The sequence below is a fragment of the Barbatula barbatula genome (genome assembly GCF_947034865.1).
Source record: "Barbatula barbatula genome assembly, chromosome: 9".
Taxonomy (NCBI): Eukaryota; Metazoa; Chordata; class Actinopteri; order Cypriniformes; family Nemacheilidae; genus Barbatula; species Barbatula barbatula.
In genome coordinates this window covers 23,744,032-23,767,173 of record NC_136772.1, presented here as the reverse complement: position 1 = coordinate 23,767,173, position 23,142 = coordinate 23,744,032, and the positions used below count along the sequence as shown (strand labels likewise).

At 38.9% G+C, this 23,142-nt stretch overlaps 2 protein-coding genes across 5 annotated transcripts in view; both read right to left on the bottom strand.

Annotated features, from left to right (window-relative positions):
- The window catches only part of osbpl6 (oxysterol binding protein-like 6), a 32,027-nt gene extending 15,519 nt beyond the window's left edge, over window positions 1-16,508 (bottom strand). For all 4 annotated transcript variants that reach the window (XM_079464735.1, XM_079464737.1, XM_079464736.1 and 1 more), the window contains exons 1-2: window positions 16,253-16,508; window positions 296-556 (exon numbers count right to left, since the gene is read on the bottom strand). In XM_079464735.1, coding sequence (XP_079320861.1) covers window positions 296-442 — 147 coding nt within the window. In that variant the 5' untranslated portion in view covers window positions 443-556; window positions 16,253-16,508. The remainder of the gene's footprint in view (window positions 1-295; window positions 557-16,252) is intronic.
- A 1,427-nt stretch (window positions 16,509-17,935) lies between these two features.
- On the bottom strand, window positions 17,936-22,323 carry rbm45 (RNA binding motif protein 45). Its single transcript, XM_079463963.1, has 10 exons — window positions 21,849-22,323; window positions 21,447-21,569; window positions 21,110-21,236; window positions 20,910-21,029; window positions 20,607-20,783; window positions 20,391-20,520; window positions 20,187-20,283; window positions 19,844-20,007; window positions 19,451-19,667; window positions 17,936-18,568 (listed from the first exon to the last, which is right to left on the bottom strand). Exons 1-9 carry the CDS (start codon window positions 22,116-22,118, stop codon window positions 19,475-19,477), a joined length of 1,401 nt encoding a protein of 466 aa, XP_079320089.1. The 5' UTR covers window positions 22,119-22,323; the 3' UTR covers window positions 17,936-18,568; window positions 19,451-19,474.
- Window positions 22,324-23,142: the final 819 nt, after the last annotated feature.

Genomic DNA, 23,142 nt, shown 5'->3' with positions numbered 1-23,142 from the left:
AGTTTTAGCCTAAAATGTAATATCAACTCACTTATAGGGGCAGTTTCCCGGACAGGGCTTAAGCCTAGTCTCAGACTAACTTAAATGTGAGAGATGCCTTGATCGAAAACAACTAGACATATCTTAAAATATATAACTGCGATTGTTTTGTCTCAAGATACACATAAAAAATGTTTTTGGTAAAGTATGTTTTTAAAACAACTTAATTATCCTAATTTAACAAAGTCCTGTTTTTTCCCTGATCAACACTAGTCTTTCTCCTCCGTCTTCAGAAGAGATTGTGAGTGCGTCTTGCCTGTCGACTGTCTCTCTGAGAGGAAGAGGACGAGGATGCGCTCTTGTGTGTGGGGGTGGAGCTCTTGTGTGAAGAGGTGGAGCTCTTGTGAATGGGCGTGGCACCCTTCTCCTCCAGGCTGGTGGCTCGGCTTTGATGGCGAGACATGATAAGGCCGCCTCTCTGCCTCCTTCTCTTTTGATTCTCTCTTTCCTTTTATTTACAGACTTCTGTAGTTCCTGTAAAGCGCAGCATGACCAGCGAATCCTCTTGCACTTTTACCTGAAACACAAATGAAGGGAGAATGTGAGATCAGCAGAGTTATCATCTGGACGCGACAACAACAACTGCACTGTAATAAAAATCATTTCAACACGTTCAACACGACATGGTGAAATGTATGGAAGCAAATAAGAGACATAATGTTTTGAAATTTAACAGCCAATGAATACTTGAGTTTGAATTATTTTACTTTGGAAACCTTGTATCTGAATTTATTTGTTTCGAATTTACCTCTATGAAATTTAAATATGAAAATTCTTGATTTCCATTTTAAAAACTTGAATTTAATGCTCACAAATTCAGATACAAAACAAAATCAACTTACAGAATTTCAGATAAAATACATTCAGGTTGATCAAATTCGATTGCTCTTATTCAGATCTAAAATTTCAAGTTAATATTTTTCAAAGAAAACATATGTCTAATTCGACTGCTCAAATTCAGATCGAAAAATTCAAGTTAAATATTCACATGGTAACATCCGGGCTACCCAGGATAGGAAAAACAGTTGAGCCCAGAGCCCGTCTGCAATTGAACCGAACCATTGAACCGAACCAATGAACCGACGTCGGGCGGCCTATCAGAGCACGTCAACCTGACTGTCTGTCATGATCCAAGAAGAGGCAAAGTCACGTATATTAAACCTGTAAAGAAGATGACTTCTTATGGCAAGCCGTTTTGACATAAAAACCTTGGGTTTGACTATCCATAAAATATATTTTAGATAGTTTTAATTGTATTTCGACGAGTCATAATTGTAATTTCACTAGTCAAATTGATAATTAGAGATATCTGCAATTATAATTGCGCTAGTAAGAAATATGATTCGAGATATCTGTAAATATGTTTTGACTAGTCAAAACTCTATTTTAGATATCTGTAATGACCTCATAGATATCTAAAATTATCGCGTCACAAATACGCAAAGTATTTAAAGATATCTCTAATTCAGTTTCGACTAGTCTCAATTATATTTTAAGATATCTGAATTGTGCCTGCTCCTAGTCGAATCTGCTGTTGTGTGACGTGATACTTAATCTCCTCAGCTCCCCCCCCCCACGCCAAAACCAAAAGCGCAACGGCTAATGCTATCACCTTGGCTTCATCGGAACACAGCAAAGGAGACAACAGGCTAGTTTTTTTAAACGGATGTCAATGGGTTTTGTTCGCTTTTACGCTTTCTCCAGTTGGATGTCTTAAAGACCCTTCCATCTAACTAAAATAAGGGTTTCTTATCTATGCCAGAGCCCCTCCTTATACCTAGTGCTAACGGCTAACAACAGTAGACAGCGTTTGTAACTTGTCAAGGAGAGAAAAGAACTGAATGAAGTACTTTAGGGATTATTAAATAATATATGGAGGCAGTCATGTATGCATAGCGCTGAGATTTTAATTGCAGTCATGTTACAAAGCAGACCAAACAATGTGTAATGTTCAATAAAGACAAAGATCAGCAAACTGCTCGTTTTGTTGTAATTTATTTTTTATATATTTTTTGAATAGACATGAGTGAAAAACATTGCAATTATATACCAAAACGTAAAAAAGTACAAATAAGCACGTGATGGACAAGAATGTTGCATATATGGCACTTCAATCATGACCTGCTGGCACTGAGATCCGAATCGGCAAATTTCTGATCACAAGTCCAACGCTCTAACCACTAGGCCACAGACACCTATACAGATGTCTCGTTCTCGCTTCTCAGGGAACCGAGGTTACGAAAGTAACCGGAGACGTTATCCTGCTGGCTATAACGTGTTGCCTAGCTGACTTACCTACATAGAGAGACGAGTCACACAACAAACCATAGCTAACAGTTATGTGTTTCAAAACATACTTTTGTTCTGTCGAGTCTGATTGTACATAAACAGCAAACTACCGGAGCGCCTTCGTTTTCCCTAGAAGTCATCTTCTTTACAGGTTTAATATACGTGACTTTGCCTCTTCTTGGATCATGACAGACAGTCAGGTTGACGTGCTCTGATAGGCCGCCCGACGTCGGTTCGGTTCAATGGTTCGGTTCAATTGCAGATGGGCTCTGGGCTCAACTGTTTTTCCTATCCTGGGTAGCCCGGATGTTACCATGTGAATATTTAACTTGAATTTTTCGATCTGAATTTGAGCAGTCGAATTAGACATATGTTTTCTTTGAAAAATATTAACTTGAAATTTTAGATCTGAATAAGAGCAATCGAATTTGATCAACCTGAATGTATTTTATCTGAAATTCTGTAAGTTGATTTTGTTTTGTATCTGAATTTGTGAGCATTAAATTCAAGTTCGAGGTAAATTCGAAACAAATAAATTCAGATACAAGGTTTCCAAAGTAAAATAATTCAAACTCAAGTATTCATTGGCTATTAAATTTCAAAACATTATGTCTCTTTTCTGCTTCCATAGAAATGACTTATTAAACATCTTTTTAACTAAACCTCACCCAAATGAAAGATTTGTTAGGCCTTTGACGTTTTTCCTGAGCATGTTATTATGACAGACGTAATGTAATTCTCATGTTGACTGGTCATTATTGTATTTTATGTTAATCACAAATCTCAGCTCTTTAATGTCAGGAATTCATATGATCACAGCAATAAAAGACAGGCGCGGTGAATGACACGAAGGGTTGAAAATTGGATTTCCATTGATCGGCGGAATCGTCCAATCAGCACTGAGCCCGACTCATTATGTTCTTCATCATTTCTGTGTCAGTAAGCAAGAGTCCACCAACCGTCTGACAGTCGCCGTGTCTAAGGATTGACTACAGTTCTGAATCGGAAGGAATTGAATGACTAATTAATCCATTAACAGGTCTGTTATTTCTCTTTAAAGAGCACGTTACCCGGATGTCCGAAAACGTTCTGTATTTCAGTGTGTAACATAGCTTTCCTTCAATGTTAAAGATCTGCAAAGTTGTTTATCAAAAACGTCCATGCTAACTAAAGACAGTCTCCCAAAATAAGGAATCGACACCGGACCGCCCTAAACTTTACACGTAACGAATCAACACATCTGCATAATCCCGCCTACTTCTGATAGTTTGTGTGTTTACATCCTGTAGAGGAGACGCTTTGTTCTGTGCTGCAAAATCAAGCATGTTGTTGTTTTTACTTCCAAATCTAAAGGATGATGATGTAAAACATATTTCCCCCACGATTGCACAGCAGTATAATCCAAACATTTTCTCCAACCTCGGCAAGTTCAGTGTGGGACTTGCTAAACGCATGACCTAGCATGAAAGCTGGGTCAGCATGACTTTATTTGGACCGATAAACATCTCTGAATCACAAACTGTAACCGTAAGACGTGTAAGTTATATCTTCTATTTATTGTTGGAAATCGCTCATTTTAATGTAGAGCGTCTGTCGTTTTTATTACTTGGATTCGTGATAAAGGATGTGGATAGATTTCATTGATATGCTGAAATGTTTCATAAGTCAGTTACTTTAGCATTGCCGCAAACGCATTAACGTGGCTTTACTGTGCGGTGGGTCCTGTCGCTTACATAAGTGTCATTATCTTTATAACACGAATCAATGCCATCTTTGTAACCTTAGTATCTCTGCGTACTAATAATATTTGTGAAAGTTACTGATAAGCCTCCAAGAGCTGAAATGTAGTTGTGTGTCTATGCGGAAAGACCAATAAGAACATATTGGAGTAGGGTTTCGCATTTCGAGATCTTTGAGAAATGGGGTGATATTAAATGCATATTTTGAGAAAAGGACAGCGTTGTTTGACCTTGGATGCATTTAAACCAGTTGTTGGAAACTCAAATACAATATTAGGACACAATAAATAGAACATAATGGGCACTTTAAGAAGCACCCAAAACCCAAATAAAAAAGTCATATTTGTATTCATAGTTTGCAGTAACAGTTTTTTTAAAACATCAAAGTAAAAAAGGATGTTTTACTAATACCATGGAGACTCTGGAAACAGTATAACAGATAAACGGATACTCTCTAGTGAAGGTTTGGGGTTATGAATGTTTTTTGGGGCCATCAGATCTTCAATAATCTTGAGACAAATCTGAGCTCAGTTTGACACATTGACATCTCTTCTCAAACTCTAATGACAGACACATTTCCGACTCTTTTTCTCAGAAGAAACAACCGACATATGATATAAATCTTCTCTGTGGTTTTCATTCTTATGTGTAAATATCGGGTACAGAATGTAAGTGCTCAATCTAAGGAAGAACATTCTAGAAGACTTTAATGGTACTTACTGTCAAGAAAGTCATTTGGTTTCAGTGTTTTGCTTCCAGTTTGGTTATTGATTCTCAATGATGGGCTTGACACTGATTCTTGACAATGATACACATACAGAATGAGCGTTAATGTAAGTGTGTTGGGTACCAATGTGTGATGACTCACCCCGTTGAGTATAAGCGTCTGTGTACTGTATGTGCTGCAGTCTCTGCACGTGTCTTCCTGCAACACTATTGATTAGTCATGCATGGAGGAGCACGTCCAGCGTAATTGGACCCACAGGAACACACACACAGTCATTCTCACCGTGGTGTGAGACAGTTTGAGATAACTGTTGTTTCATGAGTCGGGCACAATTACAACCAAGATAACAGGATACATCTGTACGGCTCTTCCCAGCACAAACATGCTCAGCAAGCACTCTTGGGAAAACACAAACAGTGCATAAACACACATGTATAATTCACGGGGTCTTGCTGTCCCCTCCAGTGCTGGGATTACACATATGAATTGAACTGTAGAGTTTAGACAGAATTACGCACGCGCGCACACACACACACACAATGTAAAGGTTTTGATTATTAACCATAAATCACTCTGGCATTAAAAAGGGGAAAACTCATCCTCAAATTCAGCTTTCTATTTACAGTATATTTTGTGTCATCGCTGTGGATTTTTTAGTTCAAGCTGGTCCACTCCACAGCTCATGACAGACATAAGTCTGAGGTCCTGGAGGACAGAGGGTGATATGATGGTCAATACATCAGTTCATACGGCCGGAGGAAAACCTCGGACAGCTTTCAAAAGTGATGTGATACGATAAAAATGTCATAATATTTTGTGATGTTAGATTCACGTTAAGTGATAAAGGCTGTTAAGAACGTTTTAAAGAGTAGGTTATAAGGGTGTCTCGCGAAATATTCAACTGGCAACACGCAATTGCCATTTTAGTCGCATATGCTCTCTACATTTAACCTGTGCATGAATATGATCGCCACCTGTGCTAACACCAGAACTATGCAAAAGCATAAAGAGAAAACAAACACAGCTCTTTACTAAAAGCTACGACTGTTAAGAACACGAAGCATACATTTTGTGACAAAACATTTACATATTGTTTATTACTGCATACTATAGTTCATTAAAATAGAAGTTTTATGTGTTAAAGTTGAATTTATAATGCCAACATTTTTAGCATTTTGTGTTTTTAAATCAATAAATATTTCCGCTGATATATTTCATCATTGAGAATTTATTTTAAAAAGCCTTGTCTCGTCTCATTCTCGTGAACCCAGTCTTGTGTCTCGTCTTGCGCGATAAGTGTCTTGTCACACCCTTAGTAGATTATACTCAATAAGAACACATACAGCGATACAGTTGACTGATGGAGAATGTGTATATATGTCTATTTATATTCGCTCTATGATTGACATCATCTGCTCACATCCTCTTTTACAAGGGCATTTTAGACCAAACACAAAGATCAAGTATAAATAGAAACGTCAACCAACCCGAAGACAAAAAGTGGAGCTGCATGTGTGCATTTATAGTAATCATTTCACACAAATATGTTTTTTATAGCTACAAGTGTGTTATTTGGACACCTTAAGCAGAGAATTCAACAGCACCTGCGGGGAAACATCAAACTGTCTCACCACACAACAACAGAGCTGAAGGATATCTGGCATCTACGGCCGTATCATTGAGCTCTGTGGTTTATTTTATGCATGAATGTTTAAATAAATATTCATGTTCGGCTGGTCAACGTAACAGCATCAGTCAGTCGGTGAGATGTGTTGGGTTACTTGAGGACGAGACGAGAACACGCTGTCTGCAGTAATGATTACACGGCAGTAACCGAACGTCTCTGAACCGCTGCACACGCTTTTATTCACAAAAGAAAAGATATTTCAGCGCTCAAGGTTCATTTCTGAAAAAGAGCAAGACCTCATGACAAACCATTAACTGTATTTACAGAGAAGGTTGAAATGGCACACATGCTTGAGCTCAATGTTGTCTGATAACTGGACCTGGCGACATGTATAGTGTAGTCCAAAAGGATTGAGTTACATCTGATACTGTCTGAGCACATCTAACAGCCGTCTCTACATCTCAAACATCTCATCATTTATGTAAAAATGAATTCAATGACACTCGCTGAAACCCAAGGAATTTACTGCTTTATTAATGTGATATTAAGTTACCGAGTAGTTTAGGTAGAGACTCACACCAAACATGAAATATTAATGATGCATGATGTCATTCTCTTGTGGAGTACATCAAGTTAGACTCCTAACACGCATAAGGGCTTTTCACACTGCACTTAACCCCGGGTTATCTTCATTCTAAACCCTGCTTTTAACCCTGGGTTATCTTCATTCTCAACCCTGCCTTTAACCCCGGGTTATCTTCATTGTAAACCCTGCTTTTAACCCCGGGTTATCTTCATTCTCAACCCTGCCTTTAACCCCGGGTTATCTTCATTCTAAATCCCACTTTTCACCCCGGGTTATCTTCATTCTAAACCCTACTTTTAACCCCGGGTTATCTTCATTCTAAATCCTGTTTTTAACCCCGGGTTATCTTCATTCTCAACCCTGATTTTAACCCCGGGTTATCTTCATTCTAAATCCCGCTTTTAACCCCGGGTTGTCTTCATTCTCAACCCTGCCTTTAACCCCGGGTTATCTTCATTCTATATCCCGCCTTTAACCCCGGGTTATCTTCATTCTAAATCCCGCTTTTAACCCCGGGTTATCTTCATTCTCAACCCTGCTTTTAACCCTGGGTTATCTTCATTCTAAACCCTGCTTTTAACCCCGGGTTATCTTCATTCTCAACCCTGCCTTTAACCCCGGGTTATCTTCCTTCTAAACCCTGCCTTTAACCCCGGGTTATCTTCATTTTCAACCCTGCCTTTAACCCCGGGTTATCTTCATTCTCAACCCTGCCTTTAACCCCGGGTTATCTTCATTCTAAACCCTGCTTTTAACCCCCGGGTTATCTTCATTCTAAACCCTGCTTTTATCCCCGGGTTATCTTCATTCTAAATCCCGCTTTTAACCCCGGGTTATCTTCATTCTAAATCCCGCTTTTAACCCCGGGTTATCTTCATTCTAAATCCTGCTTTTAACCCCGGGTTATCTTCATTCTAAATCCCGCTTTTAACCCCGGGTTATCTTCATTCTAAATCCCGCTTTTAACCCCGGGTTATCTTCATTCTAAACCCTGCTTTTAACCCCGGGTTATCTTCATTCTAAATCCCGCTTTTAACCCCAGGTTATCTTCATTCTAAACCCTGCTTTTAACCCCGGGTTATCTTCATTCTAAACCCTACCTTTAACCCCGGCTAAACGAACGTTTCATTATTGTAATTTTGAAGCGGGGTTATCCCAGCATTGTACCTGGGGTTATGAAACCCTGCTCTGATACACCAGTGTGAAACAAAGCGGAGGTGAAAAGATACGACCGGACGCTTCGCAACGTACACCCAATCAAAACCTGAATAGCACTTACCTCATTCACAAGCTGTTCACAGAAACTCATGCGTTGTGTAAACAAGCCTTTGAGTTTTTATTTATTTGCGTAAGTAACATCTTAGGAGGCTTAAAACTGCCAAAAAGGATTTGCGAGGCATCATTTTTTATCGGATGCTGAACAACAGGGTATTCGGTTATTTAAAGGGACCACACCTTATTTTTTTATCAGCTGTGCTGCTCAGCGGTCCTACTGAGTCACGGCACATGCACGGATCATTCTGAATTCAGTGCGATGAGACTGTGTGCCACAATATAGAAATACCATTAAAGGAGTTCTTCAGGAACAGAAATTCCATACTATGCCATATCAAGTGAAAGTACAAACTCAGGTGAGTTTACTACCCAGTACAAATGATTGCAAACGTTTCATATGTGAGGAGCCTGTGAGCTTCATACTACGCACAGAAAGATCAGCGTCACTGACTTACAGCCGTACCAGATCTCTTAAACTAAATGTCACTGTGATTTAACTCCAACAGCCTGGGACAAAATGTGTGTGTCAGTCATACATTTCATCCAACCGTCCTTCTGTTGTGCCTTCAATTTCAAGATGACAGAAATCTGTGTGAGCGTGTGTGTGTTTAACATTAAAATGGATATGAAATTGTGAAAGAATTTGTGAAATCAAGTAACAAGTCATTTTCTCCAAAGCGAGTTTCAGATTTCCCCCAAAAAGTCACAAAGCAACACAAGATTGAAATTCTTAGAGTGAATAAACTCATATTCTATGAACCACAGCAAAGAAAAGTCAAATATAATAATATATACAGTACCAGATAACTATAAACACTGCGCTTTTGCAGGTGTAAGGAGAATTCCTCTGTTTGCAGGGTTTCACAGGACTGGAAGCCCACTGATGAGCTCTTCTGCCATTGTTTCCATGGTAACAAAGACTTCTTTGACTGGGATTTCCACTCAGAAATCTGATGATTTTTAACATTAAATATGTTCAAGTGTAACCATGGAGTCTGTATTGATGTTTATATGATTCAAAATAAAATGATCCGTGAAGAAAGCGAATCATTTTAATACCGAGTTAATGTTATACTCTGTAAAGTAGGAGAAAGGCTTTGCAGTGGCTATATATTGACAGCATAACATGGCATCCAGTATCTTATAACTTTTATATAACAGCGTCTATGTAATAAAAACGCTAACATTACTCATTAAGTGAAATCCTATCCTATTGTCCTTGACACGTACACCTTATACGTAACCCTCAATACACGTGTTAATAATAATGTTTTAGACATAGATATGTGATTGACATCCATTATGTCCATCTTTCGTAGTTTCTTAAAGGCATTTTGAGTAAAACAGCTCTATGTGTAATGCATCACATACAAAAGACCTGAAGCGGATGCAATGTTTTTGGTCCTGCATGCCTTCAGTGCATCAGTCATGTCTGCATACTCGTGTACTTCTGATCTAGTGATTCATTGGCACACTACATACTGTATTCATAAGCAAAACTGATGAATCTGCAGTACTCTAGAAAACCAAATGTAGAACATCAATATCCCAACTGCTGTTATGTAGCAGAATACATTTACATTGACGCATTTGGCAGACGCCTTTATCCAAAGCGACTTACATTGCATTGTGCCATACATTTGTTTCCAACTATCTGCAATCCACTGGGATCCAACCCATAACAATGCCGTTGCTAGCGCCGCCATGCTCTAACCAGTGAGGCTGCCGTGCAGATCGATGTAAACATGATGTTGTGTATCACACTGTTGGCATGAATATAAATTAAACTGTGGCAGCAATTACAGAAGCTGAATATAAACAGTTAATGTCTTACGTGTGACGGTGTTCTCAGGGCTCAATTTAATAGTGTAGCACGCGTACAATAAGGCCTGTAACGATACCACATATTGAGATGCCGACCGCGGTACTATTTTGTATTTAGATTTTGTTTTGCTGGTGAAAGTTAAAGGAGTGCATTTATACTATAAACACATGAATCATTGAATAATATCATTTACTGTATTCAAGGGTTTCTAATGAAAAGGTCATCTTGGGGGATTATTTTGCGTGTGTCGGGAGCAACCGCAACGTTTACGTTTATACATTTTTTACTGGCTTTTTGTTTTAAACTTCATGCATGTATAATAAAGGTTAAAAACATTGGCATTGAAAGAAGAAGTAAGAGTCATTTATATTCGAAACGTTAAATCATTTAATAAGTAAAAATCTATCATTCATATTTAGCTAAATCAAGCAGGAAGGTGAGTCCCGACAAGCGAGCACCCAAATTGAATGGGAGAAAAGAGAATGGCGTCTTCTGCTTCGAAATGCAGTTTAAAATGTTCAAATCATTTAAATCAAAATGATCAGCGCTTAAATAAACTACGGATTAGCAGCACATGCGTGATGAAGAAGTGAGAGAGCCGGCTGCAGCCACTGGCGTACAGATCGTTTCCTCAAAAACATGCTAAATATAAATATGATGATCATAAACTCACTTAAATGTTTATGTAGCTATTGTTCTTTATATTATTGTAATCTGGGTTTATTAACATGTTTTTCGTTCGCTCTGCTGAGCTTAATTCCTGTTCTACTAATAACACAGGATAACGTAGGCTTGTTTTTGCATGGCCTATAGGCTGATTATAAACATGTTATGAAATGGTGGCACTTGAATAAGAAACAGAATAATATAATATTGAAAACTACCCAGCCACCCAGTGCATTTTGTATTATATTCGTTTTGCCGTGTCCACACGAGAGGTGACACACGACATAAAAAACGTTCTCATATATGTTTGTGTATGTGTGTGAATAGCTTTGCACTCTCTTGGCTTTTATTGTGGACAGCAAAGTAAGAATTGAAATTCTCAAGGTAACTTGTTTCCTCACTGGGCATATGACAATAACCACTTTGCATCTTTATGCATTGAAAAAACGGATTTGGTAAAAACGAAAAGTTATATGGAGCCAATTTGTTTAACGTTATTTTCTTTTTTCAGTTACCTGTCTATTTATGTGAGTTTATGTACTGTACATCCCTGGTTCTTTAGCAGCGATGTGCAGTGGTTGAAATGGGTCACTGCCTGAAGAAAAATCAAACCCTGCTGTTTTTGGGTTAACAGCTTTAAATTGCTTCTCGGAAGATAGACATGTGATGTCAGGATGTGAGCGTTTGCTGTACTCTCATCCTACAGTGTGCCCCCTGATGACATATACTGCACACAAAAAGGCTTGAGCAAGCAAAAAGGCTGATAGAGAGAATCAACACAAGTGCATCCTGTGCATCACTCTGCCTGGAAACTGCATTGAGATTCAAATGAACCAGCTGATTCAATAAACGCTTTAGTCGAAAAACAACAAATACTGAAATCGCCACAGGTGAGTGCACTCACATCTTTACACAATTGTACAAAGCCAATAATTTATGTAAATTAAACACACGCACGCAGAACTGTATATTACATTTGGTTGTGCATGTGAAATACTCTCCGATCTTCTTGATAGACATGAACTCTGACATACAGAAACACTATACACATTGCTTCCACGTGTTGACAGTTGAGTCTGTGATTTTAAGGGTCTTCTGAAGACTCTCATCATCTTCATTAGCGTCCTTTGATGAATACGAGACTGTAGTGTTTTCAACGGCTGTTCCACCTCCTGTCTACATCAGATTAGCCACCGTAGATTATGAGGTCAAACAGTGTCGTCTGCCATCTGCTACGCTCAGATGTTTAGGGTTCAATCCAGGTGTGCTGTCTCAGCCTTATGCTGTTTCCTGTCAGACTGGAAGTACAGTTGGTAACTTCAGCAACTGTTCTGCGGTCCACTATAGGTGTTTTGCTGAAAATGAATGTGTCTGCATATGATAATTGTTCTCTTTAAAATAATATGTCTTCTCATTTGATTGAAATCATATGAAATGTCAGATATTTATCAAAGAAAATGTTCAACTGTCGCACTAGCGACATCTTAGCAACTGTATAGCAACACCCAGGCAACAACCTACAAACCACCACGTACAAAATCTAGTTTTACTCAGCTTGCTGTCACATAAGCAGCAGTATACCATATTTTAGGGCTGCGTATTGGCAAGGTCCTTGAGATACGATACATATCACGACGATAGATAAGACACGATACAATATATTGATAGTTTGCTGTATCTATAGTTCTGCACAGAACTAAGCCAGGTAGGGCGGAACGATTAAATGCATTTGCGCGCAGTTTTATGACCAGTACCATCTCAAAAGCATTGAAATGCACGGCATGCAGCGTTCTCCTTTTCCCCAAAGTGTAAATAAAACAAAATAATGTATTTGTACACTGACCTGTTTTACAATGGCCTCAGGACAGAACCTGGCACTGTGGATAATACATATATAAATAGTTTATATTTTTACTTATTATTTAAAGAACGTTTAAGCGCAATCAACATGTTTATCAAATGTTTATCACAGTGTTGTTTTCTCTTTATATACTTTAGTTTCTGTGATTAAAGACTTTAATGTTACACCAAGCTTCAGTGCTTCGTCATGGTAATTATTACATGTTTACATGTTTAACAAATCATTCAATATACTAGTATGATTAAGGTAGTTCTACAAAAATATGTCAATCGATTCATGCATCAACTAATATCATTTTAAGCCTAAAGTTGATGGTTAATCTGTCCAATATAACATTGGTTACCATGAGTTATTGACATTCATTATTAAATAATACAGAAGATTAGGTGCTTCAAAAATAGTCGCATATTAAATCGCAATCGCAATATAGGTAAATATAATCTCAATTCGATTATTTGTCATAATCGTTCAGCCCTAAAGCCAGGTCTCACTTAAACTCAAAAAAACGTATTGTAAGCTTTTATGCGGTTTGTTGTGCAAACAGTAAGACTCGTAAAGTACAGAATCCACACTGGCCGTGGTTGCACCAGGGTTCCCACCATATTTAATGGTTATAAAGGTCCATAGCAAATGAATGCACTGAAAATGATATGATCTACTTACTGTAAAATCACTTACACAATTTACTCCCAAAAAACTCCCCCTAAACACACCCAAACCACTGCGTTTCACATACTGTACATAGACAGAGCTTTCCTCATTCACTGCTCTGATCCACTAGATCATGTAAAACCTCAAGTGAACAACAGATGGATACTCAACCTGCTGAACCCGGATCAGTCCAGCTCTATTATAAAGCCTGTACAAGATACCAACCAACACACAAGAATATCTTCTCTGAAAGTGTGAAAACATGCACGGTGGATTTTAAATCAACGCATTAGTTTGGGAAGCAGTTTCTTGGAGGTTCACCGCTCTGCACGGGATCTGACTTTCAGACAGATATCGCATCCCATCTCAGACTCGCACTGTAAATACGTTTCCAAAATAAACTGTGTTTTTAGACACAATCAAATTACAAATACGTCTCGAGACGGCTGTTCTTAAATCCTTGTCCATCCAGCTGTTTTAAACACAGGATCATAAAAGTACTGTAACTGTTACCCAAGAAACACTTCCGATCTATCCTAAAATGAATACAGGGCTTACGACCGCATGGTGAACCACAGTTTACACAACACTGAATTTAGTCCATTTTGGAAGCATGTAGTTTTGCACATCCCTATCTGAAATAACGACTTTTTGTGTTACGTCATACAAAGGCAAAATGCAGTAACTACAACCCTAAAGCAGACAACACGAAGCAAAGGTTTTTGATTCAATTTTGCTTGATTTGATATCAATTTTCACACAGATTTGATCTCACACTGAACAATAACAAAATGTTTGAGAAATTGATATACATGTATGAGAACAGTGGAATCCACATCACGACTTGCTGTGCTTGTGTTCACTTCTCTCTGGATGGGTTAAATGCAAAGGGAACATTTCAGGTATGGTTCACCATAACTGACAAATAGGTCACTTTCACTTCACTTCACTTCACTTTCACTACAACAATTAAGAAATGGAGGAACAATATATTGTTGGTATCACTTTCAGAGCAATCTGATGAACGATAAAGCCAATCTCATTCATTCAAAAAGCTCACACATTAAAAAAACATAACAAAATACTGTTATCATCTATTTGTGTAGACGACTCATCTTTACAGACAGGGCTGTACAGTGCAACATATATACGTGCTACGGACAAATCGGCTTTGTGTAGTATGCAGTAAATTGATTAACTGTAGTAAAGACTGTAGTGCACAATTGTAAGGTTCAAAAACACTATAGTATCTAAAGTAAATACTATAGTATATTACAGTAATTTATGTGGACAAATATACCACTTTTGTATAGAACAAATGAAAAACACAGAACTAATTTAGGTAAACTACAAATTATATGGCCCTAATTATATGTAAAATTAATGCAATTTGTCAATTTCCTGCCTATTCATGCGATGAACTAACCTTCCGTATTTTTTTAATGATGACATTAGACGTCTTACACTTGTGCTTAAACTTTTTGGCCTGTGCTACGAAACTTTTGTAGCACCAGTGCTATGAGTAAAAAAGTTAACATAAGCCCTATAGATATCCTTCTTTCGAATGGGCCTTAACAAGTAACACTTTATTTTCAACACGATGTGTTAGATTTGCTGTTACTCTTGGAGCAGTTCTTTACATTTCTGACTGTCTTACAAAAGTGCTCCATATCACCAAGCATTATGTGCATTAAGACATGAATATTTCCACTGTAGGTGTAACAGGTGTTTTCTGTCTGTATCAAGATTCATTGTAGTTGGCCAGACTGTGTGTGTGTGTGTGTGTGTGTGTGTGTGTGTGTGTGTGTGTGTGTGTGTGTGTGTGTGTGTGTGTGTGTGTGTGTGTGTCCATGACGATAACATTCACATTTCAAGCTCCTGCGATATTAATTGACAGATCAAGCTGTGGGTCAGTTTACCTCTCTACAAAAGCACAACAGCCTGGTTTCAAACCATTCATTCACATGCTCACATGGACAAAATGAGCCTTATATATATATCTATAACAACTTAAACATACTGTAATAACGATGTTAGATGATATGTTTGTGTTTAAAGTTTATGTAAACAATTGAACACTGTTATCTGTTCGTTGAAAAATTGCAATTTTGTATCTGTCATCATGATCCTCGTGCTTAACAAAAGATAAACTGAACATTTCGCCTCCGCTCTTTTCTTCACAATGACCTCTTCACTTCAGTTTGATGTCACTGGCCCAGATGTCCAGACTTTCAGGCCGATTAAACTTCGATCTGTCATCTTTAACAGAGATGCGATATATGAACACAGACCTTCAGGATTCATGGGTGTAATAAAGTCATGCCAATGTGTAATAACACAACAAAATAGGTCAAAATACTGAATGCGTGGTATTTAAATGCATAATAAAATGAATAAAGGTGTCTGGCAAATGCACATGTGTGTAGTAAAGTACAGATGTGCTGATCTTCTGAGGGTCAGACGTCATACATACAGGGACAGAGTCACGTGAGTTATTACGGTATACCAAAACAGGAAACATTTCAATGTTTATATCAGATACACTGCAGTGCCTGACCTTGGGTTTAGAGACCCCCAGACGTCTAGGGGTCGTGGGCAAGAGGTCCAGTTTTAAACAGACAGACATCTGTAATATAACGACGTGTTTCGATACGTACAAACTAAACCAGACCAAACTAACCCAAGCCATGACATCATTCCACATAAACGACGAGATTCTGTGTCGTTCTCTAGAATGAGGGTCCGTTTTATTGTCCGAATAAACAACGGCACGTGAAAGTTCATATATGTTTTATTAATGACACACAAAGTCTAGAGGACACAGTCCGAACCATCTGCCATTATAATCAGCTTATCAATATCTAACGGCCTTTCTCGACGCGAATGGAAACGAGCCGTGTGTGTGAAACACAAATGAACTTATAACAGAAAAGAGAGCAATGGAAGCGGGAGAGAAGCGGTACGTACCGGCGGTTCAGTCAGGTGAACGGATCATTCCTTGGCGCAGAAACCCGACGATGTGAATTAGCGATGCGGTTGAAGGTTTTATATTCCTGGCGCTCAGTCTCGTCAGATAATCATGGTTACAGAAGGAAAGGTTGTCAAGGGTCGGTGTATTCGATGAAGAGTGTCGGGAAAAGTGCTGTGTACGGCGGGATTTGAACGCAGTTGAGACGGATGCTGCGCGCTCGACGCTCCTCCCTGCGGTAAGGATGACTGGACTGGAGGATTGTGGTAAAGCATGGACCGGATCCCACCACAGACGGTCGCGAGGGCTGCGGTAAAGGATGGACTGGATCCGGTCGCGAACAGCAGGGATGACTGGAGGGCTGCGGTAAATCCTGGAGTGGATCTCAACGCGAACGCGGTGAAACGAGGAACCGGGACGTGTGGTTAAAATGTTGACGGCATGCAAATAATGTTTCTTAGAGGAACAAAATAATAACAATTATGTTGATCATCCTATGTATTGGTTTACAGCTACCTGTCTCTTTATATCTTTTAAAAGTTGTCTCTTCATTTTGTTAGGATATTACGGGTATTGTCCACTGCATTGTAGCCTATAGTAGCTATAATGCCTTTGACAGGTGTCACTAATTTAATGCATGAAAATGATATTATATACACAGGGTATGGAAACAATAACTATCATTATTGAGCTTGAGTTATTTATGATACAAACGATTTTACCCACATATACTGGTAAAACGTAGTTTGACCGAATGACAGTTTCCCCATTTTTGTTGTTGTAAATTTGCAGCCAATTTATGTTGATTTACTAATTTTTGCAGGTTTTTCAATTAATTTAAATATGGTAAAATAGAATTACTGAAAAAATATGCAAATTTACAACAACAAAAATGGGGACAACATGTCATTTTGCAAAAGGAAAAACTTTTTGACAGTGTACACTTAAAATAACAACAGAGACAGCAATGGTTTTACTTTAGGCAATGTCCTTGAATGACATTTAGCATATAATTCAATTAAAGGGCAGTAGATGCAAATTTCCAATAAAAAAGATTTGCCCCACTACGATCAAACAGATCAATTCATTCAAAATACGTTTCTTCACAGATCTGATCACATCATAATATTACCTGATTAGAAAATCCCTTTCCCAATACTTGACGAATGAATAATAAATAAATAAATAAAGTACACTAACCCTCTTCTTTCAACAGATATTGTTCTGGCTTTTGTTGAAACTAGTAACTTATTAGCACCTGTTGTATTATTGCTCCTGTATGACATATCACTTATTGCTCCCTGAACTCTCTAAGTCGCTTTGGATAAAAGCGTCTGCTAAATGACTAAATGTAAATGTAATGTTTAGCATGAGGCTGTACTTGTGAAGGGTGTGGCGCAAAACAAATATCAAGCTTAAAACTTTAAATTAACCAAATACATGCATACAATGCTGGAACATCAATTCTGTTGGTTGATAGGAATCAGGATAAATTCTGTATTTTATCAAATAAGAGGCCTTCTTGTGGTCCTCAGTTTAAAACCACTAGTAAGTTGGATTCTCCTATAAAGCACATAATGATCATCTGTACTGTGTATATGTATACATTGATAAAATGCACATGTCAAACGCATAAACTAGTAATGTGCCTCTGATTGCTCAATCTCAAAGCAAGCAGTGGTAAGAAATATCATTTTAATGGACAGGTTAATATAAATTAAATACACTCCATAATGTGAAAACATTGATTATTAATGAGGTCAAACTCATTAATGCCCTTGTGTCAGCAGTAACAATTGTTGCTAATCTAAAATATTAATGAAACACACACACACACGAGCCTTTAACACACCAAATCCTCAAACCAGCAACAGCAAAAGCTGCCAACGGAGCAGAACACACTAATGAAACTAAATCAGCCGAAGTCACAAACTGCCCGGCTTGGTGTGTTCCACACTATGACCACACAGCTGCCGCCACTGTCTTCAATATCATTTGACAAAAACATTAAGACAATAGAAAAGACGACAGGGCACAGCAGATGGTTTAAAAAAATCTGTGTTTATTTAGGTGGTTCTGTTCACATCAAACACATAATGATTGGCATCTTGTCTGTGGTTCTGTCTGTCACCTTAAGTGAAGTGTTTCTATTAGCTACAGTAAACACGAGAGCATAAAAGAGAAAAAGTAAAACAACACTTTCTCTGCAATTAAAACAAACGTAAAAAGCAGTACGGCAGTCAGTGTCCGTCGCTATGAGGTCGTGTCATATCCGTCCTGTCATGTCGGGGTCATGCGTCATGTCACTTAAAACTCTGTAAGAATAAAGACAGCACAGTTATACACCACGTCCACAGAGGAACTGCAGAACACAGTCTGGATAAACCTGATAGACCTAATCATCAGGCTAAAAAAGTGATCACAAACACTATGCTTCAAATCTTGATCAAATATCAAGTATAAAGAAGAGATATGATGTTGATAACACTGCACGTTTAAATATGCACGAACAAGCTTTTACTTCTACCGTCAAACCCAATGGATCTCAACTCTGATAAAACACGCCTGAACAAGCTAATCAGAGTCTTCTGGAACTGAGGCCTTCATGCGGGGCTGCGCAGATTGCTTGGTGTATCACGTACGTAAGAGCGATTCAAATGCAGTCATCACTTATGTCACTATGTCATACGCCGTTAGCTTTGCGTTGCTAACCTCGGCAGGAAAATGGATCTCGGGTGCCAGAGTTGAGATCCACTGGTCTAACCGATATCACACTGTCATGTAAGGGAAGCTACAAAGACAAACGTTCATTCCTGTAATTAGTCAAAAAATATTTAACCGGGGATTGGTTTTGTTCAAGCAGCGTCTGAGCTATCAGCTCCTAAAAGAAAGATGAGCATTAATACAAAAGAGCTTTGGGTAAACGTAAGAGTTAAAGGATATTCTGTGGGTCACAACTGAAATGACAGGAAGTCCAACAAAGAAATAAAACACTGTCACACTGAGCAATTTCTGAAGGCCAACAACATAAATGTTTTTTGCTGTGATGTAACAAACGTTGCATCATTTATTTAGACAAATTACACGATAACATGAAATCCCTGATATGCAGAATAGTTTAGAGATATAACTGTAATTCTGCCGCACAGCAGCAGCACAATGTCCACAAAACTGCTCTCTGTACTGAGCTGACTTACCTGTGATGGTTGTAAGGTCAAAGGTCAGTAAGTTCTCTGTCGTTTGTGTGACTCCTCTTTTGGCGGGTCTGCCAGCAAGACCTTCATCTTGACCCCGTTCACCACTTTACCGTGCAGCGCCGCTATGGCATCCATGGCGTGCCTTCTGTCAGCGTACTTTATATAGCCCACGTTCCGGCCGGGAACCAGGTAAACATCTAGTAGGGAACCAAAACGACTGCACAGGGAAAATGCAACTCTGTCAACCGTCGACTCATTTAAATAAATCAAAACAAATGTGTAAGGAGCGAGCGTTGTGTGGAAATCTGAAAGATGAAGCCGTGTGGAAATCTTTTGTGGTGTGGGGTTAAAACCAAGTATAGTATCCTGTTCAAGAGTTCCAAACACACTCACCAGAACACATCCTCCAGCACATCCATAGGCAGGGCTGAGGGGTTAAATATGACAAAGAGTCTCTCTTTAACCACACTTTCAGCTGGGGCCAGTTTCCTCGGAGGAGGCAGAGCTACATCTGTCTGTACGCGGCTTTTTGGGAGTGCAGAGCCTGATGCAAAGCCCTGCAGGAGAGAGATCACACTTATATATATATACGAAGCAAACATAAACCTGTTCTACAAATCAGTTTTCAGGCCTTAGTCTTGTTCATTTGAGATGTTTTGAAATACATGTGGATTATTTCTTTATCAAAATACCAAACATAACCACTCAACCAAAAAATGTGGGAAATGTTGCGCACCATGCTGGTCTTCATGAGCTGTGTACCGGAGGGTCCGTTCCAGACCACAGACATCATCTGAGCGGCTACAAGCTGCATGGCCATTCTCCCTACAAGACTGGACACACAGACAGACGCAACATAAAGTAACTCAATGACAACACTTCACTATTGATGAGCTGATTTTCATAATAAAACATGATGAATGTAAAGCTGTGTCTGTACCTGGTCTTGTCCTCTCCATCATCTATATAATTTACTGAAAGAAGGTTTCCTGGAGGATACTCGAAACCACTCAGCTTCTCTTTGGCATAAACCGCAGAGCCCAGATTATTGTAGCGGACTATAGCCTGCCCTAAAGATAACACACACACACAGTAAATTAATAACTAGCTTAGTGAAACCATCTGCATTGCATGGTTATGGTGAGGGGTGTCTGACCTTTGTTGAAGCCATATTGGTCTCTCTGCATCTCACACAAATCCATGCCTGGGATGAGATCGAACAGCCCATAGATCTGTTCCTGTGTGACCGCCGCTCGTGACGTGACCATCAGGCAGCGTGTGATTATGTCAGAGTTCCACGCATCTCCTGCGCCGTAGTTCCCAGAGTCGTGAGCTGCAGGAAACATATTTTATATTACTGGGATAGTAAGATAACTCTTTGGTTGAGCCAAGCCTGTTCATCTTCACATGTACACACATAAAAAACATGGCAGTTTCTTTAAGATGCCTTCATACACACCAAATGCGGACGTGCTGGGGCCTGGATCACTTCCGGAGTGCTCAGGTCTGGAGCTTGTGGCGTACTCATTGTCTGCTGACGTGTTTTTGGTTCTCGGTTCAGCTAAAATGGCTCTAAAGGCTACAGAGACAGACAACATGAAAGCTCCTCTGAAATCAACAGCAGGTTACAGACGCAGTATAAAATCTGAAATACTCAACTCTTATCGCAGTTCTCTATGGCTCGAGCGGCTTGTGAAGGCCTGTGGTATCTTACATATCCCAGACCTTTACTTTCCCCCGTAGTCTTATTTCTTATAATAACGGCGTACTCTATATCTCCATACTCCTGCAGCACAGATGCAAAAATAGATTAAGAGATATAAATAAACGGACAAACAAAAAACAAATACAAAAGCATCCGTGACAGTGAATGTCACAAAACCTCCCAACGGATTTTATACCAAAATCGAAAAGGAAATTATTCATATACCCTTCTTATTTACGCTTTTTTTTGAGAATAAAGAATATTCCCTGTAAATTGTCCATCAAAAAATACCCTAAAGGTTTCTTTCAAGTCCTCCTCGGTGAAGGTTTTTGGGATCATGACAAATATTCTGGTGAGCTCCTCGTCCTCCACATCTCTGTGATTTCCAGAAGATCTGGACTGAGCGATGAACACCTGCATGAGTGAGAAGCATCAGGTCTCCAAACAACAACAAATAATCATAACATATCAAAAATATTGTATTATCTTCATTAAAAAAAACATTAATTGAACATGGTCAGCGTAACGTTAAACTCAGCCCAACACTGTGAAATCTGCAGCAGCATTTGCTATTGTAAACGGCAGTAAATAACGGTATACGGTAGTTTGCAGTAACCTGATCATAGTTTTTTGTATGAACTATAGTGAGTACTCGAGTTAGTAATTGTACTACAGTAACTACAGGGGAAGAACCTTAATGGGTTTAGTTCCTTCGGCCAGGCATTTTCCGTGCATCTCCTCCATCGCAGCGCAAGCTTGAGAAGACTTCGCGTACTTCACAAACGAAACTCCTTTCAACTCTTTCGTCTGCTTGTTTTTCACCGCCCAGATGTCCTGAATCTCCCCGAAGGGTGTGAAATGCTCCCGGATGACATCTTCAGTGACCGCTTTACTGGTGACGAGAAACAGGCGACTGTTCGGCGGCTCGTCCAGGTATGAAGAGGGTCTGTGACTTTCTTCCATGTTTATAACTGTAAGGAATGAAATGACAAAGACTGCTGCACCGAGAAAAGCTTCGCTAAATCAATCAAGTGATTTTAAAACGCAAGTAACATGTTATTTGTAATCTGGAACAGCGCGAGCAGGACGGCGACGTTGCTGCCCGTCTTTGTTGACAAACGCCACAGACGCGTTTGCGCCACCTGCTGGACTGGAGCGCGCCTCTGTCAAAGAAGAAGGTTCATTCTGTCATTGTTTTACAGGAAAGTCTGAACAATCGAGGAATTGTGAATCACAACCTGCATTTCTCTCAACAGGTTTTTGTTGAAACTAGTAACTTGTTATCAGCACCACTATTGTGTTATTGCTCCTGTATGAAATATGGCATATTTTGCTCCCTGAACTCTCTGTAAGTCACTTTGGATAAAATCATCTGCTAGATGACTAAATGTATATGTGGTAAAATTGACTTTGAATTTGTTGACGAACCCTTTTAAGTAAATCACAACGCAGTAGCTTAAATTATTATTTAATTCTACATCAATTTAGGGATGCACGATATGTACATTTTGGCCGATAACGGTTACGATAATCCTTTAACAGTGGAAGTTGATAACCGATATATATTTGCCGATATATATATATATAATTCCCTCAGACCCAAACCAAAGGCAAAAGTGGACAACTACTTTTATTAGAAAACATTCACTGCAGAAAATCATGTACCAAGCCTATTTTACACTAGTTGACGATTCTTTAACCTTCAATCGTTTCTGGTATCATTGTTATCTAATAAACGAAAAGTGTTCTTAATCAGATCTCTAAAAGATCTCAAGACATTCAAGTAAGATTCTTTTGTTCTGATAATTGACACATACTGTATCTAAATCAACGACGTTTTGCTTATAACAGTAAGTGAATGATCACGACAGAAAGACAGAACTGTGCTGTAGTTGAACTGTGAGCAGCTGGAGAAGTTTAACCAGACAAAATTATATATGATTTATCGGCTATAATATATATGACCGATAATTTACCGCGCATCCCT

Excerpts from the sequence above, each read along its gene's own strand:
- rbm45 (XM_079463963.1), bottom strand. The coding sequence starts at position 22,118 with ATGGAAGAAAGTCACAGACCCTCTTCATACCTGGACGAGCCGCCGAAC. Across the intron at positions 21,030-21,109 it reads CATAGAGAACTGCGATAAGA|CCTTTAGAGCCATTTTAGCT; the intron begins GTTGAGTATTTC and ends CTGTCTCTGTAG. Across the intron at positions 20,521-20,606 it reads CCAATATGGCTTCAACAAAG|GGCAGGCTATAGTCCGCTAC; the intron begins GTCAGACACCCC and ends TGTTATCTTTAG.